Source organism: Poecilia reticulata, linkage group LG21 (genome assembly GCF_000633615.1).
Source record: "Poecilia reticulata strain Guanapo linkage group LG21, Guppy_female_1.0+MT, whole genome shotgun sequence".
Taxonomy (NCBI): domain Eukaryota; kingdom Metazoa; phylum Chordata; class Actinopteri; order Cyprinodontiformes; family Poeciliidae; genus Poecilia; species Poecilia reticulata.
In genome coordinates this window covers 8311620-8329547 of record NC_024351.1, presented here as the reverse complement: position 1 = coordinate 8329547, position 17928 = coordinate 8311620, and the positions used below count along the sequence as shown (strand labels likewise).

Sequence of the window (17928 nt, the reverse complement as noted above, 5' to 3'; positions counted from 1 at the left end):
ATATATTTTTTTTTTTTTTAGACAGATGTGAAACAAACTGAAATCTGAATGTTCTGAGACTGTGTGGTAGGTGTTGTTTCCTTAAATAGGTTGTCAAGAATCAAAGCAGCCTTTTGTTCTTTTTGCAAGCCTTTTTTTTCTTTTCTTGCCTTTTCTACTGTCAACCAGGAGTAGCAGGTTGCTACTTACACCGACTTTCTATCATATTGTGCTGGAATGTCAAGAGTATTACTTCAGTTTCAGCTCATCAGAGGGTCGACTCTATCCCCCGGTCTCACTGAATGGTTGTTGCTCTTCCTCTGCAGCTTATAATTGGATTTGAGTCTGGGATCGTGGTCCTGTGGGATTTGAAATCAAAGAAAGCAGACTATCGCTACACTTATGATGAGGTAGGCAAATCTCACTGATTTATTTCTTCCCTTTTGAGTCTTTTCCTTTGGTTTTCAATCAGCCGCAAACTTACCGTTGTCTCTTTTATAACCTTGAAACTGGATCAGATTTTCATGACCTTCCTGAGCTGTGTTTTCTAAAAGTAAAGCGTTTGCTAAAAATGTATATATTACTAAGATTCAATTTTAACATCATCAGACCTGGGGCTTGCTTTTTTCTTTCTTTTTATTTTACAATAGTATTGGAGGGTGGCAGCTGATTCTTTAGAAGCACCTGGACCCTGTCGTCAATCAAAAAAAGTACAGTCAGCAGGATGCCCCGGGTCACTCTGCTGGAGTCCCATGGCTTTATTGACTTCAGTTCTATGTGACATTGATGAAAACTCAGGTGGAGTAAAGATGCAAATTTTTACTGAGTGTTTGCTTTGCTTGGAGCTGTAAGAATAAGTGCAGACCATCAGTAAGTTTCAAAGCTCACATTTATTGAGTAAAAAGTCACTGTGTGCAGAAAATTGACCGGATCACCAGTCAGCAGATAGGAGGAAAACAGAGCAATGAATCAGTCTTATCAGGCTGTGTCTCTGCAGTGTTATGAAGACACTGTTATCAGTATCTGTGGACCACTGGGATCTTTAGCATAGTAATATGCCACCTTTCAGCACGTCTCTTTCTAATTTCTAGCTTTGACAATTTACCTTCTCTTTCTTTTGTCAAATGGGAATACATGTGATTAGGAAAATGGAAAAAATGGAAAAACAATAAATATATACATATTAAAGGCAACTTAAAAGTACAAAAAGTAAACACTACCTGAATAACTTTTAATACCAATTAAAAGGTAATTTAACAGCGATATTGGCTCTGAGTTTAGTTACTGTATGACTGTTTGTGCTTAGATTTGCTTTGATCTAAATATAATCTCTAAGGAGATGTTTTTGTTTTTATTTGTTGCATTTGTTAGATTTATCCATATTTGGTTTCGGCTATTGATTTCTCCCAAATATGCACTAGATAATGGGATAAAACCCATACACAAGAAATAAAATGAAATATGAAAATGATGTCTCAGACAAAACTGTTTTTAAGCGTCATGGGCTGCACCTTTTTTTTCTTCTGCAAAGTATAGTGTGCACCAAAATGTACTCGTGTTTTCTTGGTAATAAGAGTAAGGTGCAGAGTTATAAATTCCTGCCTTTTCTAAATTCCTGAAAATATTCTTTACAATGAGAAAAAATATATGCATGCTTTTAAGGAATATATGTTGGTTAAAGGGACATGCACTTTTAACTTAGATTCTGAATGCCTTTATTTTTGTTGTATTCTAATATATAAATCCTCTGGATAATTATATTGTTCTTATTTAAGACCAATAGATGTGTTAGACACAAAGAACACCCAAACTTGCATACATTCTGCTCTTAATACTTCTCCATCTGAAATCTGAATGTTGCATTGCAACGATTAATGTCAAATGCACATGTGATTTTATTTTCTCCCTAGAATGTTCTTCATAACATAAAATATGATGTTTTTAAAATGAGTATTTTGCCAAAATGATAAAAACTGCTGTTGCTTGAATGGATTTTAGAAGCAGGAGCCAGAAGCGAGTTCCCCCTATCACCCATCCCCTCCTTCTTACTTTGCTAATTTGATTGACAGCAAAGTGCTGTTAATGCAGTCAAATCGACATCAAATTTTTATTAGCTCTTCAGTAAAGCCCATTGCCTAGTTGGCACATCTGACAGGGGTTAAATGTGAAATTTAAAGCTTGTGGTAGTTTTATGGCCAATGTTGTTTTTTTTTTTTGTTTTTTTTAGACTTCACAAGGTCATTGATTTATAGGCCATTACTATGCCTTTAAATTCCTTGTAAAGCATCAAATGTCATTGGTAATTTGTTGTTGCCTTTAGCAACCATTCATTGCTTCAGAAGCTTCTGAATGGTTGACTCATAACTAGAATTACAGGGGCGGCAGAATCATGTTGTGTAGGTTTTTTTGATGCACAGGGAACTTGTGGCATTTCATTAAACGGGGATGTTAAGTTATACCAGCAGAAACTTAAATGGAAGAATGCACATTAACCCAAAGGTAAAAACAAAAAAAATATATAAAAACAGAAAAATAAGACTGTGCAATAAAGGTAAATTTGTAACAAATAAAAAATACTGTACATCAACTAAAAATAACATTCTCAGATTAAAGTAAATTTACACGTGAGAAAGATAATTTAGAAAAGACATGAGAGATGTGCGTGTATGTTTATGAGCACTTAACAAATTCAGTTTAATGCCAGACAGTTTGAAAAACGGGTATGTTTTTTTTGTTATGCAGAGGCTGTAAACATCTGGGCCATGCTATAAAAAACCCCAAGACTAAAAGGAGCTCCTAGTGATGTCATTTTATGAAAGTTATTAAAATTTCTGCAAATATTTTCTGAGAATTTTACCCAAATAAGATGAGTTATTCACAAAACACCTTAAGCTTTAAGAGAGGTCCTCATGTGACAAAATGTCTGGAGTACTTTTACTGAGCCTCAATGTGTCTTAGGGAAGGAAGACTGGAAAGGAGAAACATTCCTCATATAAGGGATGGAGCTCTTCCAACAGCTGCCACTGCTCCTGCCCCGTTTGGCTTTCGCCTTTTTTTACTTCCCCATTTTATGTTAATCGTTTCACCAGATCATACAAGTTTGTACAAACAGGCGATCACAAAAATGTACCGACAGCTAAGCATCCACGTTAATATCAAATAGATGATATGGGGAAATTACCGGCATGGCAAGAAGCTGAGACAAATCCAAATGATAATGAGGATGTAAATAGAGTGTGATCAAACACGTTAATGCTGTGTGGCAACTCGTTTCATTTTGCGTAGAATCATCATCATAACATACTTTTCTTAATCCAGTCAGTGATTGGTAATTTCTATCTGCTGATTAACGGGGGTGTATTAGATCCCAGCAGCTGGCTAAATCACTCTTAAGCTGGGATTCCTTTGCAGGATGTTTTAGGGGAAGACGGGAGCGCTTTGAGAATCCTTGGGAATACAGGTCCTGTTTTTAGTTTTATGTTTAGAAAAAAAAAGTATGCACATTTCAGGTGGCAAATTATCCGAATTTTGCAGCTTTAGTTTAACCCTCTGTAGGTGCAGCATATTCACACTGTCTGGGGCACATTATCAACAAATGCCTATTCTTGAATGAATGTAATCAGTATGGAGGAATAAAAAAATCCTGGTCAGTACGTCCTTAGAGGATATCCAACTTGTAAAACATGTATATTTTTCTTTAGAGCTAGTTTCACAAATTGACAGTTGGGTTTACAACTGTTGGTGATTTCAGCATTGGCATTAGATTGTCAGGAGTGACTTTAAAGGAAATAAGCGTCTAGCGCTCTGAAAATAAGCTAAGAAATTAGGCGAGTGACTCAGACTGGAAAATCACCTGGAGCTTTTCTATGAATCCTGCGTGGCTATGTGCTCATAAAGTGGCCCTAGCATGAACTGAAATTTGAAGAGAAGCTTGTGCTTATAAACCTAAATCTTCTAAAACTAACAGGCATACACACAGTTCAACAGGCACTTGCTTTTACACTGATCTCTGTGGTAATGTTGTGACGACCAGTTAGGAAGAATCGGATCATTTTTCTTTCTTGGCATGGCTCTGAGATACAGAGACTCACAAACACAAGCAGCACAGAAGATTATGCGTTTTCAGTACGTTAGGAGCGCATTCTGTTGCTTCCTGCGGCTGCTGTTTCCATCTCCCTTAGATAAACTAATGACCTCTCTCTGCTGCTGAGCATTACAGTCTCTAGAACTGAATCTTCCCAAACGGGCTTATCCTCGTCCTAACACTAACTCTCCAGAGACTGGGCTTTTGCGTTCGTAGGGTGGGAACTGGAGGAGTTGAAAAGGAAGTGCTCCTCCATTGCATTTCCTTAGATTTACTTGCACATGAAGGATGAAAAGATGCCGAAACACACTGACTTCTTCTTTTGCTTCTCATTTAAAATGTAGCCATCAGATTCCTAGTAGGCAAATGAACTCAGTTACTAGAAAACATCTGATATTTGTGGAGCAATTTGGCCTGGAACCCTCCTCCAGCTTGCCGACGTGCCACATCAGTAGGGTATTGTGGCTAAGATTGTGCTGCGACTTCAATATGATTCCAGAAACGCTCTGATGGACACGGCTGATGCAACAGTTAGTTAGACTGACTTCACAATGAGGACATGGAGTTTAAATCCATTTTTATACAAGATGTTCAGGAAATTACTAATACAATTAGAATGCAAGATTTTCTTTAAAGTTTTTTTTTTTTTTTTTTTTAGCCCAAAACTTGGATGAGAACTTTGTGTAAAAAAAGGATTTTCTAACAGTAGAACTTAATAAATATGTGCACAACCAATCATTCAAGAATTAGTCTTCCATGAGATCATGACTAAGTGCAAACTCTTTCTCGTCAGGTGAAAAAGAGTGTAGTCATCTATTCATCTATCAAATCCCTTTCCAAACTACATTGTACACTTCTAGCAAAATTCTGTTTTTGTTGCGTTTTCATCCAAACCCCAGGGTTTGCCCAGAAGCTTGCTGCCAAGAATCAAAGTCGTTGACAGAAATGAACATGGAAGTTTCCCCGTCTTATTGCTCTCAAAAAGGAGAGCGAGCCAACATTCAAAGCAGCTCTGGATTTAGAGTTTCGAATAAGCTAATATTGAAGCTTGTTTGTTATCATGGAAATTTTTGAGTGAGAGACAGAATGAGTTTCTGGGTTTGAAAAGATGGATACAAAAAAGTGATGTAGGCTGATATGATGAAAAAATGGACGTAAAAAAATAAATAACATCTGCAAGTAGACAGAAGTGAAAGATTTTTTTTTTTTTTTGTTGCAGATGCTGTGATATATTTAAGAATTGTCAGCAAAATCTGGGAAGTTAACATGTCTTCTAAATAACCACAGCATTTTTGCTGAAGTTCGAACAAAAAGCTGAACCAATAAAACTTTGGTTTTACAAGCTCTCAAAGAGCTGAGAGAGCACATCATCCACTATGTTTCTTTCAGTGGTTTATCTATTATTAGCTGCAGATCAGCACTATGGGTTTCCAGTAAGTGCCAGCCAGAGAGCATCTGTCACGCTGACCCTTCCTCCCTTGTCCAATCTGACTCAACACCTTTGGACAAAGTTTGAACCTAAAGAATCGTTCAAAATTGGCAGCCAGATCTTAATTCTCTGCCCCTCTAGCCTCTTTTGTTTGTCTCTTGGTTGATGTTGCTTTCTGACAGAATGCAGGATTTTATTTTATTTTCCTGTCGTGCTCTTAATAGTCCTATTGCTCCAGCTCTCTCATTTATTCTGCTGTCAGCTCTACAAACAACCTGCCATTTGCCGTGCATCTCCGAACTCATTTTCTTTTCTACATTTTGCAGATTGCAGTCACTTTCTCTGTGCTCTCATTTATTTATGTCTCAGGAGTTATATAGAATTCTTAATACTTATATTTTAAGCTTTTTTAAATCTTTGCTTCTGGCTATCGATGTCTTGCTGTTAACGCTAGTGAAGATGAAATTGTGATAGTATTTCCATTTTCTAGAGTAAATGTAAAGGCTAAGAAGTTTTTCCTTTTTTTTTTAATAGAAGTGCTGATTCAAGATTGTACACAACTTTTAAAAATGTACCCTCCATTGTAGCCGTGAGTTGGGCAGCAGTTGGCTTGTGTCTGATGTAGCTGTGCATCCAATCTGTTGGGTGTCTGTTTGTGGAGGACTGAGAGTTGTGAAAATACATATTATATAAATTATAAACATTAAGGACTATATTGCAGTTACAGCTATAAATTATACACTTCTTATTATTTTAATTCAATACTGAGGCATAATCTGAGAAAGCTTATCATTATTCTTGAATATCATTGCCACTAAATAGCAACAGTCTAATATGTCCTGACCCTATGTTAACTTAAAGCGTACCACTTTTTCATTGTGCTGCATTATTAATGTGAGCTTAAATGTACTACTTGGTATAACTGATTTAATTAAAAAATTAACATGCTATTGCCATTGTTAAAATGTTAAATAATGTTAAGTAATAAATTAGTGCTACAAAACTGATTATGTTAATGTTTGTGTGGAGAAAGAGGTGAAGCTTATTTTACACACTCAGACTCAGTCATGATCTCAACAATCGACACAGACATGCAAAAGCCGAATTTATTTAACTAATTATTCAAACCTTCAAGCAGACCTTCTGTTCTGAACCTGAAGAGCCAATGTTGGTGAGTTAGTAACTTGTTTTATTTGCCTTAGCAAGGCGTGCTAATTCTTGCAACTGTTTGCAGACGTTGATTTTGATGCAGCATCGTCTGGAAACTTGTACACACTGTTGACTTTTTTGAAAATGTGCAAACTGGCGTGAACCTGCTGTGTCAGACACTGGCACTATTGGGTAGCTGTAATTGTTGCCATATTTGTATAGCATAGAGTAGCACCACTGTATTTTCCCCTTCAGGCTTTTTAATCAGAGCTCACCTATTTAGGCCATGATACACAACTGACTGATGACTTTCCCCTAAACCTGCCAAGGAGAGTTTTAGTGATACTGTATCGTTCATAGAACCAGGAGAAGTTATTATAATTTCAAAACAAAAACAATCATGGGATGAAAACTCTCGTCGTTTTGAAACTTTTTTTTTTTTTTTTTTGCAGTTGTGCTTTCAAATCTGAAATGGATTATTTGTGACCTTTTAAGTAAACTCTGGTTTCATAATCTTTTTGTTTTCTTCTCCAAGATTAGTTATGAAGCCAGACAGATGACCATTTACAGCTGTTTAGAACCATGTGATGTTCATCAGTGTGCTGAATATTTCTGTTTTAAAAAACAGCTAAGAAAACTAAGAGACAATACCTATTTTTTAAATAAGTGAAATGTGATTTCATGTCATTGTAACAATATATTGCTAAGGGGTCAGTATTGCTGAGCTTTGTGTAAACTTTTGACCTTTTATCTGAAATCACAGTTGGGATTAAGTTTCTCTTTTGGTACAAATCTAATGATTAGTCAGGATACAGCAACCCCAAAATCTAAGATGCACTTGTGTTTTAGGATGAATTTTATCTAAGCCTCTTTCCTCGCTGCAGTCATGAAATGTGATTGTGAACCATCTTTTCATTACAGAAAACGTCTTAAGGAGCTCAATGGGGATTGTTTTATTCAGCGCTTATATAATGATGGCAACTCAACAACAGACCCAAAGTGGATTTCTCATTCCAAAGCAAGAATGAATTGCTCAGTGGGAATCGGTGTTGACATTTTGCCCCGAGTGCTTGTATTCGTAGACTTTCTTGTCATAGATGAATATTTGCGTGCACACAATTACCCAAGTATGTCTCGTGGACCTAAATCTGTATTCAGTCACATTTTGGGGGAGTTGCATAGTTTTTAAGGACAAAGGTCAAAAGTTAAATTATGTGAATAATATATTTTCTGGTGAGGAAGGTTTATTCAAGCCTAGACTTAGGAAATGCTCAAAATCAGGAAGTTACTGAGAAATTAATGTTTTTTTTGTCTGTTATCTACAGGCGCATCTTATTTAGATTCTCATCAGAAATTTATTTAAGCAATCCAATTTGAGTTTCATATCATATTGACACCATTCACACAGTATCATATCTAAAACATGTATCTCTGTTAAAGTTAATGACTTTGGCCTAAAGCAAGTGAAAAACCAACATTCAGATTAATAAATAAAATACGATTCTGGAGATATGTGGAGCTGCTGTCTAGTCCATGACTTTTTGGCTTTACTTGTCATTTAAAATACATTTGATGTAGATGTTAAAACCAGGTAAGTGTATGTGACTACAGAGACTCTGAGGTGAGTGGGATCTGATCCGTATGAGCATGACTGAATTTACTAGTAAAATGTCAATTCTGGCTCAGGTTACAGCAAGAAAAGATGCAACTGTGTTTTAGGACTTTTCCTCCGAATCTGATTCATGGATCTGTTCAGGAGATTCTCCAGCGCTGTCCTCCAGCCCTCCACTGCATTTAATACTTGGCTGAAGCTCCTTTTGCATCAATAAGTGCAGCAATGAGGTTTTGCGTGGAGGTGATTAGCCTGTAACAGGCCAGGTTCCTTTGCCCTCGCCTCTTCTGCTTTATTGCTTTTGATGTCTCTTATCTCCTTCTTGGCGATCTTCCAATCAAACACAGTAATACCATGGTCATTAAAACTGGTACAAGTGGTTATGTGTAAGCAAATGCCAAGTCCTGTTGGAAAATGAAATCGGTCTCTCTATAAAGCCTATTAACAACACATCTCATAAGCACCTTTAAAGGTCATCTTACATTATGAGCCAACGTTTAAAGGAAATTTGCAAAATAAAAATAAAAAACAAAAACACACACCACCTCAGTTACCATAAAACTACTGTGGAAATTAATGATTCCCCCTTCTTGTAAAAAGAGGGAAGTATGAAGTTCTCTGAAATTTTCTGCTTTGCTGACCTGATAAAAGATAGTGAACAAACAGCAGCACATAACATGGTTTACTTTTCCAGGCTTTGAGACTTCATTAGCAACAAAATTCAAAAATGACTTTCATCCAAAAGACAGACTTTGGACAGCTGAGGAATAGTCTGGTTCTTATTCTTCTTAGTCCAAATAAGATGCTTCTGACATTGTCTCTGGCTCCAGCCATAGTCCTTGCCTTGGGAGACTCCATTCAGTTTCTAAATTGAGCTTTGCTCCACAAACGTCTAAAAGATTTTACTTGTGGAACTTTTTCTAAAAGAGTTTTTTTTTCTTTAGCTAAGCTTTCCATTAATATGTTTGCATGCCGCACTCTGTAAAACATCCAGGTTTTGTGGCTTACCTTCCCTGGCTATAGTGTCAGTATAGATGTATTTATTGAAAATTCATTTTTATTGATTTTATGTAATGTGCTTTTTTTGTATAGAAGCCTAAAATATTTAGATTTTTTTATTATTGTAAGTCAAAATAAACAAAAAAAATATCTTGAAATATGTTAACCTATGTATTCACAGAATCTGCCTCTTCTTTTTTTTGTTACTAAAGCCACCTTTTTGTTGAGATTCCAATTTGAGTGCTACAAGTATGTGATCCTAATAAAAAAAAAAAACGACATAAAATGGATTCTTCAGAATCTTATTGTTTCTACAATAATGATGGGATGGAAAAAGTCTTTAAAAGCAAAAAAATAATAAGTCATTTTCCTTTAAGTGCTTTCTCTTGGTCAGCCTATTGTACTCTGAAGTGATTGAACGAGACGTTTGTGTGTGTGGTACTTTAGAGCTCCTATGGGTCCCAGCATGATGCAGTGCTGCCAGACGATACTCCAGCTAAGGCTGAGAATATAGATGTCTGTGCCCTGCATCTGGTTTCTTTTGGCAATATTAATTTGTGCTTATTAGCCTTGCTGTAAGAGCATGTGTCTGTGAGTGTGTGGTGCTACCCTGTGACTATAATGAGTGTTGACTGTATTCTCTCTTCCTTAAAGACCAATCTGTGGAAATGAGCCTAATGTGATAAATCATGAAATTAGTCTTTTTAATTGGTATTGTTTGATTTGATGAGTACCATGTGTTTTAATTACCCTGCTCATTTTCCAATTAAGCGTAGTGGATTGTCCCCCATCGGGACTGTCAAAATGAACAGACTTTTAGAACTCTGAAGGTTTGTTGCCTGTCAGGAAACTATTGATGGTGTGAATGAAGGATCTTGGTAATGAAAATATAATTGATTTTTTTGTTAGGTCTTTCAGTTTGATGCCTTGTCTTTAAGAGTCGATCTCATTAAATGTATATAATGTGTTTGCAACACTTGTTGTTTGATCAGTTGCTTTGTTATAGATAGTTTGCACATTTGAATTTAAAAGAAATTGTTTACAAATAAGGTGAAATGAAATATCTTTAAAGTGTCCATCATTCCCAGTGTCATCGTGAAATTTTGATTACAAAAAAATAAATAAATAAAAATCAGCTCTGAATGTTTGAAGAAACAAGTGAATTAGTCATGGATAACTTGGACTATTTCAAAATGTGTGGTCCAGATATATTTTGCAAAATGGGAAATTTCTTCACCCTTCATTCAGGACACCTACAGGAGTACATCCATGCCATTTGGCGCAGCACTCCAGTGATTCATTTGTGGGGAATTAATAACAAGCCCATCTTTCTTCCTTGGCTGCGGCTCACTGAACCCACCACTTTTACCACGCACAACAAATCTTCATACAAAGGAAATAAGGAAATTCCACAAGCAAATATCACTAGATACTAGATAACATGCTAAGAAATGATGTTTGAAAATAACTCTATGTACTGTTTTGTATCAATTAGACTCTTTCCTTGACTTAAAGGATATCCTACTGTGTAAATCTGTATTTACTCCCTAACAATGCTTAAAGAAATGTATACATTTAAAAAGAACCTTTGGCATTCTGAGCTGTAAATCCATTTTCTGTGTTGAGACACTAATTTATTAAATTTATAAAGAGTGAATAGTGCCTCCAGTATAAGATAATGGCATTTGTAGAACTAGAAATTTCTTAAGAAATTTAAACGGGGCCTGCCAAAGTGTACCCGTTGGTTGGAACCCAGCATTCTGATGCTAGAAATTAACATCAATGCTAAAGTAAGCTACAATGTACCCATAGCATGTGGAGAGTTACAAGCATGTTGAGTAACATGGACTTACTCCATTCTGTATGTTAAAATTAGTGTATAAGCTCACACACAAGCTCTGCCTGTGTGACCTCTGGATTATTGGTCATGTCTCTGATCAATACTCTTGTCTCCTTATTACACAGTTTGGTGGGGTGGCCATATATGGCAGCATCCTAGTGGTTGTTGCCATGTCCACAAAAATTGAGATCACTCAATTTTTGGCATTCCTTCTGCCAAAACGTCTTCTTTCTTGCCCGGCTCTTTGCTTTGACACCATCCAGTCTCAGCGGTCAACACATAGCTCCTGTGACTTGCTTGGTTTCTGCTCTCTTATGCACTCAGCTGTGAGACCTCCTGTAAATGAGTGTGTTTAATTCTGAATCATGTTGAGTTAACTGAATTTACTACTGTGAAATTCACTCATGTTAAAGAAAATGCTGCAGACTTTTTTTTTTCCTTCCCTGATAATAGTTGTAAAGATTTATGTAGCTGTTTTTAAATGTTTAAATCTGTTACGAACCTACAAACACTGGGTGGTGGTTGTGGAGATTTTCAAAATATTATTCGTTTTGCTTTAGAATAAGTGGGGGTTTGATTTTTTTTTTTTCTCTGAATGGATATGTTCCTTTTGAAATTTAACACAGCAGACTATATAAATAAAAAAGGACAAACACTAACTACTGATGTGGTATGAAAGCAGTCATTTTCCCACAACGATTGTTGTAATTATTTTCTTAAAATTCAGCAAAAACTATGTAAACTAGACATGCCACAACAGTTATGATTAATGATATAAGAGGAACAGAATTAAGGCATTTTTTTATGTGGTAAATAGTTTCAAGTTTTGAGTTTTTAAACTTGAAACACAATCAAGACTTAACTGGTAATCTTTTTTTACTGTAGCTATAAACCTCGTACACGTAATAGTTCAAATACAAAATGTTGAAACGTAAAACATTGTGATGTGCTCTTATTTCATTACATACAGATCCGTTTGTTACTTCAAGCATGTTTTACATTTATGACGTGAAACCCTTATGTTTTAAGTTCAGTCCTGCTAATAATAACCCTTAAGCATCTCTTGTTTTATCATGATCAAGAAATGGCTCTTAAAATACTGCAGCATACCATAATAACAATTCAGAAGTCAGGGCACTCTTTTTTTTTTTTTTTTTTCCTCACATCTACCATCTGTCCATGAGCACACAGTCACAGGCTTTTAAACCACTCACAAGTAACGTGTACCGTATGGCTTCAGCGCTGCAGCAAACGTGTGGCGTAAGGGACATGGTGGCACATGACATCCTTATCCTGTTCAACCACTTTCCCCTGACCACCTCCCCCGTTCTCTCTGCCTTTCTGTCTGTAATTTCTTAGGCTATCCACTCAGTTGCCTGGCATCACGAGGGAAAACAGTTCATTTGCAGTCACTCAGATGGAACTCTGACCACATGGAACATCAGAGGCCAAGGAAAACCCATACAGACAATCACACCGCATGGTAAGGGGATGAAGACTCACGAGCTGCGTCTTCATTCACAGCGTCACCCACCTATTTAATATTTTGTTACCAACACGTGCTCTGTGGTACTCTCCAGAAACCCAGAGTTAACTGGTTTAACAACTTGATGATCCATTCATCATAAGGAAATATGTATGTCGGTTTTAGTTTTTAATATTAGATGCAACTAGCGACAAATACCAATTGGTATATTGTTCAAAATTTCAATAGGAAATGAATATCTACAAGTAATACATGAACATACAATATGAGTTTGTGACGGCATGCTTTTCCCAAGATGTAGCCTCCTAAACATTATATAGATGTGCAGTGAAACTTTAAATACACCCTGGACAGGTCGCCAGTCCATCGCAAGGCCAAGACAATCCAAAGAGCTTTAAGAAAGCAGTTCATAGACAATTGCTTCTGTACCCGAATTTCAAAATGTTAGGAAGAGTTCAGGCTCTTGGGAGCCGTGCAGCAGTCTTCCCATGCCCTGGATCACATGCCTAAGTACAACCTAAACATTTGTTTTCAGAAAATTTGCATTCGGACGCCTGCACATTTAGAGCTTCCACAGTATTTGTTATTTATGTCTGTCCGTCCAGAAAGGCCTATGATGCCCTGTTGCTATTTGTAATATGAGCAATAATCGAATAATGTCTTGAGCAAAAGGTTATTTGCGTTTCAATTCTGTTATAGAATCAACAAATCATCCCTAAAAGTTATATATTTTTTTCCTGGAAATTGACCTATTACATAATGACCTTGTTAGGGTCATTATGATACAATGCATATGCGCAGGAATTGTTTTATATTATCACAGCTGATCACAGATTCTTCCATATCCAGTTAGTCCTGTTTCTGCTCATTCTTCTATGTTGTGTGCTGCCATGTTTCATTTGTTATAAAACTTTTTGTCCATTTTTCTTTTTTTACACGTTTTAGCTTAAACTAATTTCTTTGATTATTTTCAAGCCTGTGATGGCAGGTAACACATTATCATATTTTGGTCATGAGGACACTCTTACGTCATTTTCATTGATAATACAATTACCAGGTTAACACTGGGATATTAACCCAGTTACTTCATTACCAGGTCAATATTTGCAATGGAAAGAGAGTTGTGACATCATCGTAGTCGATGGACTGTTCATCCATTGTGTGCTGCACTCACTGCAGGCCCCCTCTTAAACAGTAGACGTCATGTCAGAATAATGCTACTTCTTCCCAGCAAGAATGAAAGCAAATGAAAAGAAGCGCAGGCAGTACATTCTTCATACACAACATAACCACAGATGGAGTGGCCAGCATTTAATTAAGAGCCTAATTTTCTTAAAACAAAGCAGTATGTTGCCATGAGTGGATTCCCTGGTATATGTTACCTGGGGAACATAAACTGATTTGCCTATGACATATTTAGCTGGCTCCTTTGTTCTCATCCACACTACCCAATTCCCCTGTAAGTAAATTTTTGCTTTTCCACGCAGCCCTTTTACTCAACAGATGTAGTTCATCAGCAGATTTTCCTGAAGCAAATAAAAAAAAGTCTTTGAGCTGTTTTCAATCTTTCTGAAAACAGCATTTACTAGGCAACTATTTTTAACAAAGTTTATATTTCGTGATTTAGTTCGCATTGTTGCTGATTATAATTTTTTACTTAATAATCTGCAACAATTTTGTCTCCAATTTTTTACCGTATCCTAAATGACAGTATTTATTTTCAAAGGGGAAAATTCTTCATCTTTTTATCCTAGAGAAGAATATCTCATTACTTTAACATAATGCTAAAATGGTATTGTCATAAAAATATAATTTTTATTTTGTTTTGTTTTGTTTTGTTTTGGCTCCACACATCTGAAAACCTTGATGGCCATGATTACTTGTTGTTTAACTTCGGAAATGATGTACACAACTTATTCATAGAACTTGCTGCATTAAGATATTTTGAAATTTTATATCCTATTTTTCAAAAATATCTGTTTATTTAATCCATTTTGTCTAAAAAAATAATTAAATAATACTTTCCCCTTTTGTTTAAAAACTGACAGCCATTGATTCTGTTGTTTTTCTTTCTTTCAAAATCCAAGCTGTCCATTAAACATGCATCATGCATTTTGTTAGATGCGTGCTCACTGAAAGCATTCCTCCACGTATTTGCCTGCTCATGATTCCCTTGCCGTTTCAATTAGAGGTTCTATTGTCAGCTCGGTTATAATCCGCCTCTGTTCGCTGTACCTCGTGCCTTAATACATGCACTCCATTGCCGCCGCTCTGTTTATGTCGTTCTGAATCCAAATCTACTCGTATGAAGTCGTTTCACTTCATACCTTTCTGCCTCCCTGCGTCACATACTAACACAGAACACCTTGACAGTTTCTGGACCTAAAAAAAAAAAGAAAGGGCGGCAGGTTGTGTGGGAGTGTCAACAAGTCGGAGAGCAAAAGAGTCTAGATGAGAACAAAGACAGTAATTAAACCAAAGGGAAAGAATTGGACTTTTCAAGCTTTTTTTTTTTTTGTATGCAAGGAAATGCAGAAAGGATTTCACCACACCAGCTTTTTAATTAGTTGTTTCCCTCACTGCTTCATACATAATTACTTTGGTATTTAATGGGCAATTATGCAAATTCCTTTGACTGATTTAAGTAAGGCTTTTAAGTCCCTCCTTAATTGTCTTTTTTGATATCCGTTATTAAAAGTGTTCTTTATTTTAAACAGATTTGCTCTGTACACCCTGCGGTAGGGATCACCTTACCGCAGGGTGGTGATCCTGCGGAAGTCATCAGGAAGTCATTATGTTCAATGCCTTATCATTATACAAAAATCTAAATACATTTGAATTTCGTATACACTTGAAAACCCCAGAGGTTTAAATTGATTTTCTCGGCAGAATCACCAGCAAACATCAGACCTCTGCAGCACATATCCATCGTTGTCTTCCTCTCCTCTGCTGTAGAAGTTTTCTGTTGCTGTTACGACTGTTCAGCCCAGCGTTTTAAGTGTTGCTTCAGGGGGGAAATTAAATGACGAGAAACACGAAGAAAGGAGGAGAAGAGGAAGCAACGAACGGGCAAAGTAAAGTAACTTCTGTTTGTTCTATTTTAGGAAAACAGCCCAAGGATGGAAAGAAGCCAGAGCCGTGTAAACCCATTCTTAAAGTGGAATATAAAACAACGAGAAATGGGTAAGCTCCCTCTTACATACAAGAATAATTTTTTTTCCAAAAATAGCATACACAGTTGACAAATAACACAGCACGTTCCTTAACATGGGTTAAAAGCTGCTAAGCTGCATTTGCCATGCTATGTAGTAATGTTTTATAGAATAAAGTTTCTGAAAAAATGATGTTCATCTTTAGCTAAACCAATTATGGTACAGTCTAGCAGTGTGATTTTAATCATTTGTACCCAGTTTGTTAAATACGCTATTTTTAAAATACTTAAATATTTAAAGATTTTTCACTATGACCTGAAGTTTTTTTTTAATTAGCTAATATTAAGGTGACAGATGTTAATGACAACCTTGCAGAAAGGTTGTCATTAACCTTGACCATTTGTACAATTGACCATGTACAATTGGTCAGTTTTAAAAATGTGCTTATCTTAACAAGAGTGACAAGGTTTGCTCAACAGTTTTCACAGCATGATTGTGACTTTTCCGAAGGGAAATTTTTCCGTCCATTATTGTTGCAAACACAGAAAATGTGTAGCAGCTTTCTTTCAACCACTGAGCAGCAACGTGCCGCAACAGGTGGGTGAAGGCACAGCAGATACTCTATGCTTGTTATAGAGCGAGAAACTGGTTAGATTGGGATCTCTTAAATTATTTAAAAAATATTAGTACATCTTGATGCCGGTCATCATGATTATATATATATATACAAAACTGTTGCAATAGTTTGACGAAATATTGTGTTGCTATGCTTCTCCTCTATATATCTTCAGGGACCCTTTCATTATATTCTCTGGTGGTCTGTCCTACGACACGGTGGGTCGGAGGCCATGTCTGACAGTTATGCACGGAAAGAGTATCGCTGTGCTGGAGATGGATTATCCTATCGTAGACTTTCTCACGCTATGTGAGACACCGTATCCTAATGGTAAGTGTATGTTTTGGTCAAAATTGGCACACTTTCGGTACATCTGTAAGCAGTATTTTCATGCTCCTTGTGGATTCAAACACACACACACACACACATTCTTCAGTCTTTTTTTAATTATATCAGATTGCTTGTAGCGTTGCGTGTTACTGCTTTTTGCAATAAATTTCCCAACGGAATGGATTCTACCTCTCTTTCATTATCTAAACAACAAAATATTGCGTTCCATTTTAATTCCGTACCTTCGTACATAAAAGGCTTCCATCAAAATTAAATTATCTTCTTTCCAATGCTGGCGCGTCAACAGTTTAAACAAGTCCAGCCTTTTTGCTGAACGACATGGGGTGGTGAATGTGTGTAATCCTGGGTGTAATCTCTGCTGCTATGTAATGTGCCACATGTACAGTTTGAGGGAGGATTAGCAGATTATGTAACAGTTCATTAAATCGCTGGGAACCTGATAGCACCATCCACTGCTTTTTTTTTTATCTGCTGATGGTCACAGCTGGGATTCTGTTACTGCACAAGACACGTCTGCTGATAGTGTGTGATTGTGTGCACTTAAATCCTCATTAAATTGCGGCATCTGTTTATACGGTACAACAATTGGCTTCAGAACATGCAGTATTCCTAAATGTAATAACACTGGAGGGGGAATATAAATGGCTTCCACAGTCCCATGCATCGTATTAGTTTATATGCATTCAAAAGACATATTTTTTGCTGGCATGGCCCAATAATCAGTAACGTAGTTTTTTTTGTTGTTGTTGATGTTCATGTGCCACTCTGATCCTGTAAATATTCATTAATATTCTCCCTGCACAGCCAAACAGGTCGGCATTAATACATTGCTCTATTAACCAGATCTAATTTGCTCACCTAAAATATAAAACATTTTTAATTTATTCCTGAATATATCTGACTCAAAATCTTCAGCCAGTCTTTAATCAGTTTAAATTTTGCTCCTGTTGATGTTATTTCTTCACGCAGAGCAATTTGCAGAGGCATGTTCCTTCTGTTTTCACTCATTGATCATTTTGTTGGTACCATAACTCATTGCACATCCAGATAAGAATTGCAGAAGAAGTTAACTTTTAAATGAAAGCACTTATATTGTCAGGGATGGCCTTCTCTTGTCTGCAAACTGATTTGCATAGCCTGTCTAACAATTTTCAAATTATGAACATGGACATTTTTATAAACAACCACACAGGTAATATTATGGATGAAATTTGCATATAATTCCAAATGA

The 17928-nt window shown here is 36.4% G+C and overlaps 1 protein-coding gene across 6 annotated transcripts in view; it reads left to right on the top strand.

Moving 5' to 3' along the window:
• stxbp5a (syntaxin binding protein 5a (tomosyn)) overlaps positions 1 to 17928 on the top strand; it is a 102124-nt gene that overhangs the window by 57892 nt on the left and 26304 nt on the right. For all 6 annotated transcript variants that reach the window (XR_532445.2, XM_008397743.2, XM_008397742.2 and 3 more), the window contains exons 7-10: positions 306 to 389; positions 12452 to 12575; positions 15683 to 15761; positions 16522 to 16676. Coding sequence is in view for 5 of the 6 variants with exons in the window: in XM_008397743.2 (XP_008395965.1) it covers positions 306 to 389; positions 12452 to 12575; positions 15683 to 15761; positions 16522 to 16676 (442 nt within the window). In the remaining variant the exon portion in view is untranslated. The remainder of the gene's footprint in view (positions 1 to 305; positions 390 to 12451; positions 12576 to 15682; positions 15762 to 16521; positions 16677 to 17928) is intronic.